The sequence below is a fragment of the Trachurus trachurus genome, assembly GCF_905171665.1.
Source record: "Trachurus trachurus genome assembly, chromosome: 21".
Lineage (NCBI taxonomy): Eukaryota > Metazoa > Chordata > Actinopteri > Carangiformes > Carangidae > Trachurus > Trachurus trachurus.
The window spans coordinates 13,787,712-13,805,391 of record NC_139899.1 but is presented as its reverse complement, the minus strand read 5'-3'; the positions used below and the strand labels follow the sequence as shown (position 1 = coordinate 13,805,391).

Below are 17,680 nucleotides of genomic sequence, written 5' to 3'. Positions count from 1 at the left end.
TTTTACACTGAAGATAATTCTTAATGACATTGGTTGTATTATTTGGGGTTGTTTAAATTTCAGGCCAATCATACGCCTCCCTGGTGGTGTTGCATGATGATGGATCAGCATTCTTATTTTACAGCGTTAATTCACACCTGCCTAAAACTTTTGCACAGCACTGTATTCATATATTCATATTTATGGTGATTATTCTTGAAAAAAAGAAGACACAACAAATTGATTTTTTTCACCATGTGTGGTTTCATGTAAAAACAAAACAAACAAAAACAACCTCTTGGTCACTCATCCTCCCAACCACAAACATAACTGTGTCTCTGTATTTTTCCTTCCTCTCCTTCTTCCGTCTTTCCTCTCAGCCATGATAAAGAATTACAGAAGGGTCACGAGCATGGCGCATGGTGAAACAAAGCATCTTGGCTGGTTGAGCTCATGTTCATACTGTTTGTGTTGATGTGGTCTGACTTGTAAGTGTCAGGCTGCACTACATCAGCAGTTAGCCTTTGTAACAACCAACGTTATAGCTCATTGTACTCTGAATCTGTCACATATGAATACAATCAGAGGTGCATTCAAAAGTGTTTAGTACAAATATCTGTATTAAAAAAATGCTTCGACCAACTGATAGAGGATGGGTCAAAGAGATAAAATGGCTTCATTCAAAGGAAATGAAACAAAGGAACATGCTGCCCTTTTTTATTGACCTATAATAACTAGGAAGCTGTTGCTGCTGACAGCAGTGTGAGGAAACAGGGATGGAGAAGAATAGGTCCAACATGGCTGCACTAATTACAGTTTTTTCTGCCCTTTTTTCTTTATGTCTTACATTATTATTTCTCATTAAATCTCCACCCTGTTTCTTCTCCCATGCCTCTGAATAACCTTTTCATTACATGTGTCCCCTCTGTTTTTCTCATTTTCTCTCCATACCACCCTCTTGGCATCGCTCTCTTTCTTGCATGCTCATTTATTGTCTGCGCCTTTCTTTTCTCTTTCCTCCCCCACCCCGATTTTTTTTCTTTTCTTTTTTTTTCATCTCCACTGACATTTTCAGTCCAGTGACTTCATAAACAAACGGCACAGACTGTAATTCTTGGAGCTCTGCTAATCTGCTTTCTGCTGGAAACAAAGCACGGCTAGGACCAGCTCATTAACAAGCCATTGTTCACTTTTCTCTGCACCAAGACCGGTCCCGTTACTGATCATTTCAACACAACTGCAACTCCCATTTTCTTTTCTGAAAGTGAATTAAATGTTGACAGAGTGTTACGGTTGGCTGGGAAAGCTTGTGTCCTTTCAGAAACCTAATATAGTCCACATCAGATGATGAATGCAGTGGGTAGGAACAGTTCATAAGGGAACCAATCAAACAGCACGCAGAGACAAAAACAAAATACAAAGATGTTCATTTGCAACAAAGTATAAACAAATTAAAGTGACAAATGGAGATAATAAATGTCTTTATTTGAGACTTTTGTCAGAATGAAGCACCATACCATGGTTACCCATCACATTCAATCAAACACCCAGCACATGCTACTGAGCTCAAACCTAAAACTTGACTGAGTTCCTTTTCCAATAAATGTTTGTGTTTCTGACATATATCAGACCTCAGACAAACATTTCACATTCCTTAAATCAGTTACACACATAAAAGCCCTCCTTAGTCAAGTCATATTCTTGCACATTTGCACAGAAAGACTTAGGAATATGTGCAATGAAAACGACTGGTACAGTTTTATGTATTTTAACCAGTGTTTCACAGCCATTGATCAGTCTCCTTAAAGATAAGGGGCAAATACAACTTCACAAAAGATTTGTCGTATACTGTATCATAACCGTACTTGTGCTTTTCAGTTACATTCAAATAAATCCAGGTGTTTTTGAAAGATGGAAAGTAACATGAGTAAAGTAGACATTTCTGGAATGGCTTTTATTAAAACCAGGCTAAAGGCTGTACAAGCCTGATGGTTGCATTTGTGCTTCACATGAAATGGTCAGCATTCTGTATCTAAAACAGGTTCAGCTTATAAATAGGTAGGTGGTAGGAGGATGTAAATTATTTTCTATTTTATTCATTACTTTATTAGTTTCTAATGTTGCCTCTTCTTGTTTACATGATGTCTTGCTGGTGCTGTGTGGACTCGCTGACCACCTGAGGAGGACAGAGAGAAATACTGTAAATTGCAACAGAAGAAGTCAACAACATTCATAACATATGTTGTGGTGTGCAGAGTCTTTCAGCCCATATGTGCGTGTGTTCTCTATCAACAGTAAATAGGCTCATATTGATGCTATACTGTTCTTCGCCTCTTAAGTGCAGGTATTGCTTGGAGTGAAGTGGCGTGCAGGGAACAACAGTGACCACTGATTCGTATATAAAAGCCAGTGTGCAGTGCTACTGCATATAGAAACGTGTCCACATAGGGTTGATGCCAACTGCAGGGACTGTAAAGAGACTAAATGTAGCTGCAGCACAGAGGCATTGTTTCTCCATGCTGTGAAACGCAGCTGTGAACTTAAGCCTATTTTAGATAGAAGTGCAAAGGTGAAGAAGAAATCAAGTTATTTTCTTTTGAAATGTGGTCCTTTGCAAAAACAGATAGTAGGTGGTAAAGTAAGGTGGGACAAGGGAACCAGACTTACACACTGGGCACTAGCACCCTGGCTCCTAGAAAAGCTCATCTGAATGAGAACATACAGTAACAAATCAAAACAACTTCAGCTGGATAATTATCATTAGCGTCTGGGATCCCTATGCATGGACTTGTACACATGTAAAATACATGCTGAAAAACATACAGTATAGAGCATTATAGCATTATAATTGCGTATAAATGAATGTGTGTCTCAAACCTCTCCATCGCGGGTCTCGATGGTCTTGATGAGAACAGTCTTCTTGGAGTGAACCTCTGATGAGCGCTGATGCTGGGACTCAGGACTGGTCTCTGTGAGAACACATTCACTTATTTCTCACACTCTTTCATAGACCGCTCAAATTATGCCACTTAAAAGCGTAATTTTCAAACTCATACACAAAATCACTGCGACTAATGAATCATGGCTGCACCTTATACATCATCTCTAATTACATGTCATTGTTTTTAATTACTCAGCGAGGGCAGGTAGTGGCAGAGATTAATGGCATCTTTCAACTGTTAATACATCAAATTGTAGAGGCTAAGTTGTGAGCTTATTGATTTGTGGCTTTGTGATGATTGCCTCTGTGAATCAAAGAGCCGTAAGGGTTTTTGACATGTCATATATCACCACACAGTGGTCAGAATGTGACACTGCAGATACCCAACATGTAATATCCTCAAAATAGCAAGCACCATATACAGTCACGAGCTATAATTAGTCTTTTTTTTATAAATTCATTGACCCATTTGGAATGTAAAAAGGATTTTGTGGGTATTTTTGTGTGAAGGGAAGAATGTGTCATGTTTTTCCTACCTCTGAATCCAATTGAAGAATATGCAGCCTGGACAGGAACATTGGTGGTAATCCTGTAAAACGCACACGAAGAGCACATGATGCAGCATTACAGGTCAGTAATAATATACTTATATATACAAACATACATCAACAACAGCATGATAAGCTCAGCAGCACTCCCAGACTTTACTCATGTGAATGTAAACAGCGCACGCACACACACACACACACACGTACCTGCTCTCCTCTCCCTCCAGCAGCTTGCGGTAGGTGGCAATTTCAATATCAAGGGCCATCTTCACATTGAGCAGGTCCTGGTACTCTCTCAGGTGGCGGGCCATATCATCCTTAAAATCAGTTCATAAAAGCTTTTATTGACTCCTCAAATACATTTCTCACCAAAACAATCTCCCTTGAAAAACAACAATAAGCCAAACACAACCACACGGGAGGTTTCCTCTACAGCTTTCAATATTTTCATAACCAGAAATGCAGCAGGTAAATCTATTAGCTGCAGTCAATAGTTACCACCACAGTGAGCAATATTCTGAAGTCTGAATCTGTTTGGCACTGCTTTCTGTCAGTGACAAAGGAATCAGTGTAAAATCTCCTTTCTAATCACCTTCATCTTAGCAATGTCTTCCTCCAGCCGTGAGATGGTGTCCTGGAAGCCAGAGGCCTCGCGGGTCATGCGATCCTCCATATCCCTCATCTGGCGCAGCAGGGACTCGTTCTACAATGGGACAGAAAGTTAAAGAGGACATTAAGTAAACATTTTGTATGCATTTCAGCGAAGTGTGAGAAGCTGAAGCCGATACTCACGGTGCCTTTGAGTGAGTCGATCTCACAGGTGTAGGACTGGATCTGGTGTCTGTACTCCATGCTCTCCTGTTTGGACTGACGCAAAGCATCGTTGTTCTTGTTCACAGCCTGGTTCAGGTCAGACACCTGAGGGGAGAGGGGGGGGTTTTAGCTCTGCAACAGCTGAAAAGGACCATCAGAGTGTGTGTGTGTGTGTGTGTGTGTGTTTCCAGTGTTCACCTTAGATTTGTACCAATCTTCAGCCTCTGCAATGTTCTTGGCGGCGATGCCCTCGTACTGCACGCGGATGTCCCTGAGAGCAGCGGTCAGGTCAGGTTTGGACATGTCCATCTGGACCTGGACCTGAGTGTCCTGCATTTGGCTCTGCAGCTCACGGATCTCCTGCAAGTTGACAAGAGAATGAAGAAAATGACAGGAAGGTTATAAAGATCAAACAAATTCATTTTAATTGATTTAAAAGGTAAAGAAGATAAGAGCAAGATAAGAGCAAAGACACACTCACAACACAAAAAGTTAGGATTATCAATCTCCCATGTAATGTGCTGATGCAACATTACTAAAATACCATCAAAAACCCAGAATGATTCAGGCACTGTAACACTTCATGTCTCAAACTGGTCAGCTTTGGTACCGCTCAGCTGTGCTTCCCATTAACCAAAAAGCTATTTATAGCTTTGCATCTGTTCACATGCGCACACAAGCGCACACAAACGCACACACGCAGACACAACAGCTGACATTCTCCCTTCAACCTATCTTCAGTTCAGCATTTCTGAGAGGTCAAAGTGGAGGCGGAGAAGACAAAATGACAGGAAGGGACCTCATAGTCAGGGAGCCACAGGCTCAAAAGCTCAAGGAAATGGGTTGAACCTGACATCGTCCGTTATACTTTTTATTTGTGTTTTTTCTGTTAACTTTGACACTAAGGAACAATAATTGAGGGGTCTGCTCTGCCGGAAATATCGCGAAAAAAAATTGTGGCCATTTCACTGTATGCACCCTTTATTTTTCGACAGGAAATTGTAAAAAATGATTTTTTTCTTCAAATCCTCAGTGGGCTGGGTAGGCTGTCAATGAATGCATTTCAGATACACAGAACACATGTGGTGACAACATCCACTGAAAAAATAACTCTTAAAACACATTTCTACATGATTTTGTATCAATTTTATGGAAAATAATTAGGCGTTTTCTCACTTTTTCCCAATATTTTCATCTTTACTTCATTGGCAATCAACTATGGGTCCAGGTTATGACATCAGTCAATGTGTCATCATTTTCAGCAAACAGTATACTCATTCCAGTGAAAAAATTATAAAAATCCAACCAAAATCATTGGTTCTATGATAATTTCACTACTAGCTGGCGATCAACAGGCTCAGAGCCTCAATAGAATTTTAGGCTAGGCCTACTCTCGAAATTCCAAAAGACATACTGGATGTTTAGCATCATGGTACACTCACAAACACGATCTTAGTATTTGAATGAGTTTGAAACAACCAACAGTTACCAGTGTTTCTAGTTTAGCTGTTAGTTGAAATTCAACTCCCGTGGGAAACCCCCTAAAAAAAAGTAGTTGGGGTACCTGTAACCAGACTTTCAAAAATCCCGAAATTTTTAATTTGGCCTTAAGTAAGTTGTGAGGGGTCAAACTAGGGGTTTTTCACGATTCTGAGTTGATTGCAAGCATTAGTTTTTCATCCAAAACACTCCTTGGTGTAAAAGAAAAACAGCCACACCCACTTTTCCTGTTCATCGGAAAGGAACAACCCCCTCCCCCCACCAATAGAATGTATTAGAAGTTATTCCGTAGCATGACACAGGTTGTCTGTCACATGTCACTACTATACTCAATATAATATAACTTATATTCTACCCCTTTTTCTTTGTAGGACATTATACAGACCCTCCAGGATTTTGCAATGTCGCAAAATTTCTTAAAAAATTGCAATAGGCTAAATGTAATTTATTACATGTATCGGGAGCAAGTGAACGAAAGAGAAAAGACACTGGACATGCACCGGATTTCACAGACCAGCAAAAACTGAAACAAGTTTGCTAGAAATGAAGAGAGGACACAAAAAACACATAGTGCTGTCAGGTACCAGCTTTTGTTGTGGGGTGTATACATCTTTGCATCAACTAATAGAGTGCTAAAGATTTTGTAATCTAAGTAATATTATTAACCTTACTTTAATGTTATGAGTTAAAAACTCATAACATGTGTGCTGATGTATGTTGAGCACTGTACAGATATCTCCAGGACCCTCAACCTCAACCCTCAAGCTTGTGTTTGTCCTGTTTGTCGCCTCCTTCTACGATTTTCCACAAGTTGCCACACGAGTTTACCCGAGCCAAGAAAACAAATTTGATTGGTCGTTATTGAGCGGGCGGGATATTCAATGTTTGGGTCGAGACCGAGCTCCGTGTGTGTGTGTTGTCTCAGACGTTTGATTGACGGATAATGGATCCAATATCAGTGGCTGATGAATCGTGAGCAGCGTGACGCATAACCCGTGCGTCTGCATTATCCAATGCGGAAAAAAACTACCACACTTTCATCCCAGATTTACTCGAAAATAGAATTTTGCACAAAGTTTGGGCTACATCGTCCGATAGATGAGTTATTACACTAATGTTAGGACCAACAGTGGGCTCAAATTCATTTTTCTTTTCTGTACAGCTTTAAGGGCTATTTTGTGACTTAGAAATGGGACACCCCTTAAATGCCGATACCCCTAAAATAAGAAAATAAATGTTATGTAACAATGAGGTAAATACTCCATAAAATGGCCCTAGACTTAGATAATACAATGGTTTTCGTAATATTCATATCTCTATTAACAAAGAAAATACTGCATTCTGGATAGCCCTTGCTCCCAAGGGTGGTGTCGGAAAATCTCAATATTGAGGGCTATACAGCCCTTAAACTTGCACTTTCTGAGAATCAGGACAGCACTAGCACTAGCAGGAGCGCACATCTTTGAGATTGAGGGTTAAGATTGAGGGTTAAAAAAGAGAGGAAATGGAATTCACCCAAAATTTGTCCAGTCCCATTGGTGTGAGTAAGGGAGGATCAGAAAGTGGAATAGATTTAGTGATGAGGAAAGTCACTGTCAGCTACACATCTGTCAGCAGGTCAGCTCCATGCAGGCACTACACAAACTTTATTTTGTAATGTAAACAGTGACATGCCAGGTAGAACAACTGTAAAACACCTGGGGCTGGCAATCCAGTAAAGAGCAACATTGACTCCTGACATACGAGCAGCACACATGTCCAGAACAGGAATATGATTTTGAACAGCTAGCATACAATCTTCTCAATAAAAATAAAATATGAATATAATGAATGAAAATAATATTAACTACGTTCTTTCATTAATGATGCCTTCAAGCAAAATGAGAATATCAGATGTGATAAAGCTGGTGAAACCTTATTGTGGTTCCAGAAAAAGATATTATTCTTAAAATAAGGTGATGTTAAAATGGTGTTAAAAATAAACAACAATAACACAGACGCACCGTGCCGTGTCACAGCCTCTCGCCGCGGAATGTGAGGGTCTCTCGGCCACAGCAGGTCGGGAACACCGGTCCCACCGGTGGTCGCGGTCCTTCTGTGGTACGGGTCGGTGGTGCCGGCCTGCTTTGGCCCAGAGACCATCACATTTTACCGCGGGAGGACCTTGGGGAGGACACGGTGTTGCTCCAGATGAAGACCAGGCAGGACTCTCGGCTGAGAGCTTCCTGTTTCGGCTCCGAGCTGCTGGAGCAGTGGCGTGCACAGACTTTTTGAAGGGCAGGGGCGAAAAGGAAAAAAAAGGGCACATAATAGCGCATCCTCACCACTGAAGAGGGCACTTTAGCACACGTTTTGGCTCCTAGAGGGCACTTTAGCACACGTTTTGCCCCCCATGAGGCCACTTTAGCACACGTTTTGGCTGCCATGAGGGCACTTTAGCACACGTTTTGGCCCCCATGAGGGGACTTTAGCATGCGTTTTGGCTCCCAAGAGGACACTTCAGCATGCGTTTTGGCTCCTAGAGGGCACTTTAGCACACGGTTTGGCTCCTAGAGGGCACTTAAGTCTGCGTTTTTGGCTCCTAGAGGGCACTTAAGTCTGCGTTTTTGGCTCCCAAGAGGGCACTTTAGCACATGTTTTGGCTCCTAGAGGGCACTTTAGCACACGTTTTGGCTCCTAGAGGGCACTTTAGCACACGTTTTGGCTCCTAGAGAGCACTTTAGCACATGTTCTGGCTGCCATGAGGGCACTTGAGCACACGTTTTGGCTCCTAGTTGGCACTTTAGCACATGTTTTGGCTGCCATGAGGGCACTTAAGCACGCATTTTGGCTTCCATGAGGGCACTTGAGAACGCGTTTTGGCTCCTAGAGGGCACGTAAAATTACGTTGTTGGCACTCAATGAGTTAAATGTTTGGCAGGAACCTGTACCAATGAGCTGTACTGGAAGCAAAAACCACCAGCCTGGCTGTGTGGTCATTAAAAAGAATCAATCAATCAACTGCACACATCCTCTCTAAGACCATGCCTTAGCCATAGCTAGATAGCTATTGGGGCAGTCAGCGAGCATTTAAGAAAATGAAATGATCATCAGATGCAGTTTGGGGTGTGTAACACATACATAGAGTTAGCTAATGAGCCATGATATTTACTGTTAGCCAACTAACAATTAAGCTAAGTTGACAATAGGTTTCTTATGCATGTTATCAATGTAGTGGCATGAAAAACGTCAAGTTCTTCAAAAAAGATATAGATAATATTAATGTATCAGACGTAAAAAGTTGTATATTGTCAACCAACTAACTACCACTAAGCAACATTTAGGCCTATTTACCATGGCAAATAATAAAAAAGGAAACCAATAAAGCAACTTTTTAATTTACATACACCCAGCAGTGAGAAGGGTGTGTGTGCATTTCAGCTTTTACTGGTATGTGAAATCTGGTGTGCACCCAGTGTTTTTTCTCTCTCTCACACTCCCAATCCACATAATAGCTTAATATATGAAAACAATAATTAAAAAATATTAATAATAAAAAAAAAAATCACAGCTATTGACAACATCAATAATTCCTGTGACCATAACTAGCCACAGCGGTCTATGATAGCAAATTTGCAGAGAGGTTGTGGTGATAAATTGCGTGGGGGATGAGAATACATGAGGACTGGTTGAATTTGCGTTAATAGTTGCAATTAAAACATTGTAAAATCCTGGAGGGTCCTACCAAGAAAAAGGGGTAGAATGTAAGTTATATTATATTGAGTATATGTGACATTAAAGACAACCTGTGCCATGCTAAAGAATAACTTCTAATACATTCTATTGGTGGGGGGAGGGGGTTGTTTCTTTCAGATGAACAGGAAAAGTGGGTGTGGCTGTTTTTCTTTTACACCAAGGAGTGTTTTGGATGAAAAACTAATGCTTGCAATCAACTCAGAATCGTGAAAAACCCCTAGTTTGACCCCTCACAACTTACCTAAGGCCAAATTAAAAATTTCGGAATTTTTGAAAGTCTGGTTACAGGTACCCCAACTACTTTTTTTAGGGGGTTTCCCACGGGAGTTGAATTTCAACTAACAGCTAAACTAGAAACACTGGTAACTGTTGGTTGTTTCAAACTCATTCAAATACTAAGATCGTGTTTGTGAGCGTACCATGATGCTAAACATCCAGTATGTCTTTTGGAATTTCGAGAGTAGGCCTAGCCTAAAATTCCATTGAGGCTCTGAGCCTGTTGATCGCCAGCTAGTAGTGAAATTATCATAGAACCAATGATTTTGGTTGGATTTTTATAATTTTTTCACTGGAATGAGTATACTGTTTGCTGAAAATGATGACACATTGACTGATGTCATAACCTGGACCCATAGTTGATTGCCAATGAAGTAAAGATGAAAATATTGGGAAAAAGTGAGAAAACGCCTAATTATTTTCCATAAAATTGATACAAAATCATGTAGAAATGTGTTTTAAGAGTTATTTTTTCAGTGGATGTTGTCACCACATGTGTTCTGTGTATCTGAAATGCATTCATTGACAGCCTACCCAGCCCACTGAGGATTTGAAGAAAAAAATCATTTTTTACAATTTCCTGTCGAAAAATAAAGGGTGCATACAGTGAAATGGCCACAATTTTTTTTCGCGATATTTCCGGCAGAGCAGACCCCTCAATTATTGTTCCTTAGTGTCAAAGTTAACAGAAAAAACACAAATAAAAAGTATAACGGACGATGTCAGGTTCAACCCATTTTTGAGCCTGTGGCTCCCCGACTATCAAGAGTGCCAACATGTGTCTGAGTGTGTGGCTGATGGTGTCCTTTGATGTCTCCAAGTGGATGTGCTTAAATTTATCCACTGCCCTTATTACTCTGCATAAGTGCTGCATGTATAATTTGTTCTAACAGTGTGTGTGTGTGTGTGTGTGTGTGTGTGTGTGTGTGTGTGTGTGTGTGTGTGTGTGTGTGTGTGTGTGTGTGTGTGTGTGTGTGTGTGTGTGTGTGTGTGTGTGTGTGTGTGTGAGGGAAGGTAGCAATGAGTAAATGTGTATAATGAATATGTGGGTGTGTCCAAGTGTGAAACATATGATCCCTGCGTGCCTACACAGCCTCACATTTGACATTACAGCATATCCTCACACAGAGCTGTTATATGATACAGTGTACACCAACTTAATGACACACAAAGTACACAGACATTACCACTGTGGGAGTGGAAAGAAAGATCAACAAACCTCTTCATGGATCTTCTTGAGGAAGGCAATCTCCTCCTGCAGACTCTCAATGCGCCTCTCCAGGTCCAGCCTGGCCAGAGTAGCATTGTCAACATCCTGGATACAAACACACACAATCAATATCACAATGATAATCAACAGAACGGGTCAAAAGGTTTTGCAAGACCAGGGTACTGAGAGGTAATAGACATGAAGTAAGTGGTTAAAAAGAGAAGAAGAAAAAAAAAACAAGCCTAGGAATGAGATATTCCTTCAAGCTCTGGGGAGAAAACTGAGTAAAAATTGAAATGTACAGGAGTGGATTCATGGAAATAGAGGACATACGGCTCTGAAAGCAGACAGGTTGTTCTCAGCCTCTTCCTTCTGGTGAATCTCCTCCTGCAGTCTGGGCAGAGCGAGAGCAGCAGAGGAAAAAAGGAGTGAAAAGAGAAACAGAAAAGTTGAAAATTTGAGTGAATACAAACACAACTGTGCTTCAGAGCATGGTTTCCCCCCCTCTTTTTTTTTCTCGGGTGGCTGTCGGTAAATTTCTAAGAATAGAAGTGTCTGGACAATGACAAATCAAAATCTAATGTTTATCTTGTACACACACACACACACACACACACACACACACACACACACACACACACACACACACACACACACACACACACACACACACACACACACACACACACACACACACACACACACACACACACACACACACACACACACACACACAGAGACTTGTGCAATTGCTCTTTGAGTCCTAAAGCTGTGGCGCAGCTGCTCTCACACTGTCAGAGTCAGAAGGGTAACACTGAGGAAGGCACCGAGGTCTGCCCTTGGCTATTAACTGTATCCAGAATTAACATTTCACCATGCACCCTGAGCAGCTGGGAAACCGTAGAAAAGTCTAGAAAATGCAAACTGGGAAAGTATCTCTGGTTCAGAAGTCAGTTCCTGCATATTCTACAGCTTGTTAATAGTGATTTGAATTGCTTTACAGGTGCAGATGCAAATGTCTTTTTCCCCCTATTAATTAGAACAGTGGGAGAGCATTTTAGCATTATTAACCATACTCGAACAGCTCCATTATAGTGCCTTTTCAACACTTTTGACAGGTGCTGTCCCTGTTAACAACGCTGCAGTGTGTGGCAAAAAAAAGAAAGTATTTTCCATCTTTTGCTGGTACAGCAAAGTATCTTGCAGGAAAAAGAAGACATTGGTGATATAACTTTGTTTTTATAGTGTATAATTGAGATGCAGGTGCCATCCTTAAAATCTGCTGTCATCCCGTGTGTGTCTGCACGCAGGTATTGTAACTGTTGGCAGGCAGGAGGCTTCAGTGAGTATTTTGATATCAGTGGGAGCAGCAGGTGCCTGGGTGAGATTCACTCAGTGCTGCAGGCAACAATTTAAAAGGGACTGATAAAGAGAAAGTGAACATTAGTGTGTGTGTGTGTGTGTGTGTGTGTGTGTGTGTGTGTGTGTGTGTGTGTGTGTGTGTGCCCTTATATTTAAGTGATGTTTCTTGCCATTGCAGTGACAGTAATTCTAAATTCATAGGGCTGACCTAGTAGCTACAAATAGACATTTCGGCGATACACCCACCCACATCACAGCTCTCTCTCTCTCTCTCTGACTGAAACACACACACACACACACACACACACACACACACACACACACACACACACACACACACACACACACACACACACACACACACACACACACACACACACACACACACCCACAGAAGCCACATGTATCTGGTGGTCTTTTTGAGATTTTTGTTCATTATTCTGTGTTTTGCTCTCTTACAGATACATATATATGTATCAGGGCGTGCCCCCCTCCCCCTCCATCTGTCTACTTCTCTTTCTGTCTGCCTGCTGTGCTACTTTCTGTCTGACTGAAACTTTATCTGTCTGCCTGTCTCAGCCTTATTCCTATGAGCCTGCAAGGCCCTTTCCCTCACTCTGTCTATCTTTCTCCCTTTTCATTTTTTTCCAGCTTCGTCTCCGGCGAATAAATGATAAAATACCTTTGTAAAAAGTTGATGGACTGTAACACTCATTAAAGTCAGCATATTCTCAAATCTCCTCTTTGTTACTTTGTTTCCCTTTCTCCAAAAGAGAAGCGATGCCTCTAGTTTTTAACTTTTTCACTGAGTTAATCAGAAACTCTTGACTTACTCTCATCCAGCTTTCTATATCTCCACATTTTCTCACCCTGCTCCAGCACTGTGTCGGCTCTGCTTCTCTAACGTCAAAAACACTTGTCTGTGTCCATGGAGCAGGACCGCCTAAGGAGTTGTGGGGTAAATCTTTAAGATCACTGATAATTACCAGAATTGTAAAAATAAAAAACGTTTTACCTTTCCAGGCTTCTATTAACTATTAAACAACCAGGGGAGAGAACATCATCTTATACATGTGTCAGTAGTAGGGAGCTGAAATGTCATTGCTGTAAAGGCAGACAGGCCAAAGAGGCTGGTAACCTCTGACTCTACTCTCTGTTGCTCACTACTGCAAGTGCACTTCTTTATTATAAACAAATACAAATCCAGTGCCATTACAAAATATAATTTACTCCACCATTTCTGATCATTCATGCCTTCATCCTCACATTGGCATAATTCAATCCATCCCGGTTTACCTCAGCTTAATTTTCTGCAGGTCATCAGCCAGGTTGTCTCTCTCCACCTCCACGCGGGCACGCTGGTTAGAGATGGCCTCGATCTGCCTCCTCAGCTCCCTCATCTCCTCCTCATACAGCTCAGCCACGCGCCCAGGCCCCTCACGGCCCCTCAGCTTCTCAATCTCCACCGTCAGCGCTGCGTTCTGCTGCTCCAGGAAGCGCACCTTCTCGATGTAGCTGGCGAAGCGGTCGTTGAGGTGCTGGAGTTCGGCTTTCTCATTGGTCCTTGTGTTGAGGAAGTCCTGGTTCATGGCATCGGCCAGGTTGAAGTCGAGTTTCTCGCCGGAATAGGCGCGCATGGCTGTAGAGGAGCCATACCCAGCTCCTCCAGCACCAGAGGACAACCTGTAGCTGGAATAGGAGGGAGAGCTCTTGACCTCGTAGACTCTGGAGGCCATGTGGCTTGAAGAGGAGCTGCGGCCTCCTCCAGAGGAGAAGAGGGACGACATCGGGGTTGAACCAACGCCGGAACCAAAGGTTCGGCGGTATGAAGAAGCACTCTGTGCTGAGGAGGAGTAGGACTTGCTCATGGCTGTCGGACTGGTCGGTTGGTTTGTGGATTTGATGGAGCCGCTTGAGGTGCTGAGGACCAACTGTCCCACTGGGCAACTGAGAAGGAAACTAAGTGAAGAAATGCCAGGCACCGAGCGGAGCTATTTGTAGATTTACCACACCTACTCTAACCCCAACCCCTCCTCTCTCTGTACTCCCCCATACTCCATTCACCCAAGTCTGTACTCCAACTATCTCCTTACTCCACCCCCTCCTCTCGACCCCAATTTTTGTCAGCATTACAAACCAAAGTCCATACCTGAAGAAAATTCTGGGGTTAAGGTGTCATGTGGTGTACAAGACATAAGAACATCAAGATTTGGTCTTACTAGACTTTTATCTATTTGGACCTTTTGGCTCCATTTTGCCAAAGAAATCACATCAATCACTGTTAACAAAACTTCTTTTTGTTGACTTGACAAATTAAATTTGAGTTCAGTTGTATCAATAGTATCTGGTAAGACTGCCATGGCATTTCATTTTCAGGAAATGCAATATTACTTAGAAGGCATTTTTGTAATCAGTTTATTGCAGATTTCTGATATGTCATCCATTATCCCCAACGCCTTTCCGCGACGTCTCCTCCCCCTTTTCAGCCACTAATTTTTCTTTCTCCAGGCCCACTTATCTTCTCATTCCTCTCCCCCCTTGTCACTCCTGTTGCTCGCCCTCGATTCAGCTGTCCAAGGGGTCTGGTTTCAACAGCTGGAAATGGCGGCGGCCTTGCGTGAGTTGTGTTCCTGGACAGACACATGATTGAGTGAGTGAGCAACTTTGTCAGTCAGTCTCTCAGTCTCGACATTTGTGTGCAGTTGTTGTCGAGATGGTATAGGATCTGGTTTTGTAAATACTATCTGCATACCACATTCAGAGGGAGAGGTGGTGGATCACGGCCTATTTTACCGCACCATAAGTAATCTTGAAATAGCCTAAGATGCCCAAAATAGCCGTCACATATTTACCGTAATTCAGCTTAATGTCAGGTGCCATAAAAGCAGACAGATCTTGACATGTATTAATTTGATTGTTACCAAGCACATGAAACAAATGTTTAGTGTTGTAATGTTTAGTCTCTTCATGCTGACACCAGAATTTATTATACACTGTTTGATTTACCGCTGCGCCAGTGGCTATAGAGTTACAATGAAGTTATGTATTTACCCTTGGTTATATAAGAGGCATACCGTTTGACTGATAGAGCCACTGCCAGGAAGGTCACACTCCATTTTGTTACAAGTGCTCTCCACTGCGTTTACTCACAGCATGAGTGAGTGTACAAATCTGTGTACATCCGCTATTCATGGACCGGTAAAATGGGTCATGTGAATATGTTGAAATGCTACAAGAGACAGACTTTGTTAATTTGGGGACAGAATTCATGTCATATTATCACTTTATAAAGCTGTAATAGCATGTTGCATACACAGCAATATTTTTGCTACATGTTTGACTTTATTTACGTCCAATGTCTGCTTTTTTATGCTGGGCAGCCACCGTAAAGAGTATAATGGGACCTTACTGGGGAAAAACCGTCCAGTTAAGCACCTCAGAGTTAAACCTAGTCAAACAATACAAATATTAGCCAAAAATAAAATAAAATCACATTTGGAAAGAAAATAATGGTCAGACAGACTTAAGGTTCTAGACATATAGGGTTTGTAAATGTAGGTAAACACAACAATTTTCTGCATGAGCATGAATGAATAGTCTGTGGCCTTTAACAGGCAAACATGTCAGACATGCTGGGCTGCAGTTGAAAGCAAGCCCAGACTTGTGAGGCATCTCCTCCTGCCCTGTGTCATAGGACCTAATATATGTAAACATATCGCTGCTAGTAATGATGATGTTAATGATGATGGTGATGATGACTCTACAGTAGTTGTGTCAGAAGCTAAAAACTGCTCTGAGAACAGAATACAGTCATAACATTTAACCAACACACACACACAGGTGTTTTCAATTACACCTGCTGATGACACCTCTTCTCAGGTTAAAGCTGTGTGGGTGGAGCTATACTGCTGATGTCACAAGGTTCCATGGACCAATAAGAAATTAAAAAGGAAAATTTGCCCCGCCTATAACAGGCGCAAAAAAAAAAAGGACTAAATTGCGGGAGTTATTATGTGAATCAAGCCTCACACCTGTATCATCATGCTAAACAGCACAATATTCCACATAAGCATCAAATCAAATCATATTAAAGTTTTGGGTAAAAGGTAGACTCTGCTCTGGTGCAGAGTTTTACATCCACAGACCCATATCCCATCTGAAACACTGTTAACAGACTGCATGTATGTGAGCGTCTGTGTGTGTATGTGTTGGAGCTGGAGGGGTCACTCATCATGTGTGGTCCTGCGTGTATTTGCGTTTCATAGAACAGGGTGTGTGTCAGCTGCTAGTGGTGTCAGCTCTATTTTTAACTTTGGTGTTTGAACTCTGTTGTCCAGTCAATTTCCCAAAGGATCAGAGGACTGAAGACAGAAGACAGAGTAAGACAACTCTCAATAAAATGTAAAATTAAAATGATCTCTATAGGATCAATATAACTGCTGACAATTGAAATCTACTATCAAATATCAAATGGAAACAAGTTTGATTTACTTTGCTGAGCTACACAAACTACTACACCATCCTCTTTACAGCAAGCAAAAGAGAGGCCATTATTCAACACACCATGTTGCCTACACACAGTCTGGAGTTCACATTTCAAATGTCAAAACTTGTTTGTCCATAAAGATACTGCACTGTAACAGGATATTGAATAATATAACATAATAATGAAATTAAGCTGTTGAGCTCAGCACACAGAAATTCTTAAGTTTCACTTTCTTATCTCCTTTGCTCACAAAGGTGATAACAATATAAGTAACTTAATAATAATAATTATGAATGGCATGATAATAAATAAATACATACTGGTCAGCTTTTGTTTTACCTTAAAGGGATAGTTCAACATTTTGGCAAATTGGCCCATAGTCATAGCAGTAGGTTCGTTATCTTTATTTGACGGTGCAAGTTATTTTCAGAACCGCGGAGCCGAGCTGCGAGCTGCTCAGAGCTACGCTACGGAGGCTCATGGTATTTCCGGGTTTCCCCCATCAAACTCACAATCCGACAACTCCAAAACGCTCTTGTGGACAAGTTGTGACCTGCACATTCACCACGCTATGAGATAATAACGGAACATTATGAGACAGAGTTGTTTTTGAGGTAAATTCATGCAAAACAGCTGATGCACATTCCCGTCAGTCTCTGCATTTACCTCTAAAACAACTCAGTCTCGTAACGTTCCGTTATTATCTCATAGTGTGGTGAATATGCAGGTCACAACTTGTCCACAAGAGCGTTTTGGAGTTGTTGGATTGTGTATTTGATAAGTTTGATGAAGGAAACCAAGAAATCCCATTAGCCTCCGTAGCGTAGCGC

At 41.6% G+C, this 17,680-nt stretch overlaps 1 protein-coding gene across 1 annotated transcript; it reads right to left on the bottom strand.

The window, feature by feature from the left end:
- Window positions 1–1,447: 1,447 nt before the first annotated feature.
- Window positions 1,448–14,372, bottom strand: desma (desmin a). The gene is made up of 10 exons (XM_083997375.1): window positions 13,661–14,372; window positions 11,336–11,396; window positions 11,012–11,107; window positions 4,480–4,641; window positions 4,261–4,386; window positions 4,061–4,171; window positions 3,676–3,785; window positions 3,457–3,509; window positions 2,857–2,948; window positions 1,448–2,155 (listed from the first exon to the last, which is right to left on the bottom strand). Exons 1-10 carry the CDS (start codon window positions 14,230–14,232, stop codon window positions 2,114–2,116), a joined length of 1,425 nt encoding a protein of 474 aa, XP_083853501.1. The 5' UTR covers window positions 14,233–14,372; the 3' UTR covers window positions 1,448–2,113.
- Window positions 14,373–17,680: the final 3,308 nt, after the last annotated feature.

Excerpts from the sequence above, each read along its gene's own strand:
- desma (XM_083997375.1), bottom strand. The coding sequence starts at position 14,232 with ATGAGCAAGTCCTACTCCTCCTCAGCACAGAGTGCTTCTTCATACCGC. Across the intron at positions 4,642-11,011 it reads TCAAGAAGATCCATGAAGAG|GAGATCCGTGAGCTGCAGAG; the intron begins GTTTGTTGATCT and ends GTCAACTTGCAG. Across the intron at positions 2,949-3,456 it reads TTCTTCAATTGGATTCAGAG|AGACCAGTCCTGAGTCCCAG; the intron begins GTAGGAAAAACA and ends GTGTTCTCACAG.